The sequence below is a fragment of the Mesoplodon bidens genome (assembly GCF_964165515.1).
Source record: "Mesoplodon bidens genome assembly, chromosome: 5".
NCBI lineage: Eukaryota > Metazoa > Chordata > Mammalia > Artiodactyla > Ziphiidae > Mesoplodon > Mesoplodon bidens.
This window is the reverse complement of record NC_138161.1, coordinates 15,197,248-15,198,284: the sequence shown is the minus strand read 5'-3', so window position 1 is coordinate 15,198,284 and position 1,037 is coordinate 15,197,248. Positions and strand designations below refer to the sequence as shown.

The window sequence follows — 1,037 nt, the reverse complement described above, 5'->3', positions numbered from 1 at the left end:
TGAGATGGCATCAAAGGCATGTCGTCATAGAATTGCTGACTTTGGAACAGGTCATTAGCTTAGTGTTTTAACAACACGGTGAGTTCACACATGAATATGAGATGAAATGAATTTTTCATCTGCAATTACAGAAAATATTATTGAATTACACATACAGAGATGAGACTTTACAAGCATGACAAAGGTGACTGTGTAGAATGTCACACCCATGGCTAAGAGTATAAAAACACCCCAGTCCAGGGGGTGACATTAAACCTCAGAATCTTCTCATTGTCACTCATTGGAACTCACAACTCCTCTCAACATGTCCTACTATCCCTGCTCAGGAAACTTCTCCTCCTGCTCCCTTGGGGACCAGCTGCGCTACTCAAGCTCCTCCTGTGGCTCTTCTTACCTCGGCGACCTGGTCTACAGCACTGACCGCTGCTCCCCCCTCTCCTGCCGTCTGGGCTCCTCTCTCCGGAGTGGCTTCTACGAGCCCAGCAGGTGCTTTACATCCTGTGGGCTATCCAGTCGCTGCCAGACCTCCTGCTACCGTCCAAGGACCTCCATGATCTACAGTCCTTGCTGCACAATTTATGCTGGGTCTCTGGGCTCTCGGTCCAGTAGAGGCTGCTCCCTGGGCTATGGATCCAGAAGCTGCTACACACTGGGCTTTGGATCCCATGGCTTCAGACCCCTGGCTTATGAAGTCTATGCCTTCCCTTGGCTGAGCCATAGATCCAGGTTCTGCCGTCCATCCTGCTTTGCCTCTAGGAGTTGCCAATCACTGTGTTACAGACCACTCTGTGAATCTGCCTTCTATTGATCAGCTTGTGGAACATTCAGATGTGAGCAATGTGTCCAACCTCTATACAGAGCTTCTATCATCTTCATGATCTTCGGGAGGATCAACTCTTCTTCACCTTTTTTCCATTCGTAAAATACTGACCAGAAAACGGTCTGCCACGTCTACTGAACTTATGATTAAGTTTATGGAAAAAATTAACGGAATTAGAAAAATGAATGAAATATATTACTAAATCAATTAATGAAAT

The 1,037-nt window shown here is 46.4% G+C and overlaps 1 protein-coding gene across 1 annotated transcript; it reads left to right on the top strand.

Annotated features, from left to right (window-relative positions):
* Positions 1-304: 304 nt before the first annotated feature.
* LOC308618201 (keratin-associated protein 13-1-like) lies at positions 305-808 on the top strand (the record flags this gene model as incomplete). Its single annotated transcript, XM_081235722.1, has 1 exon — positions 305-808. One exon carries the CDS (start codon positions 305-307, stop codon positions 806-808), a length of 504 nt encoding a protein of 167 aa, XP_081091848.1.
* Positions 809-1,037: the final 229 nt, after the last annotated feature.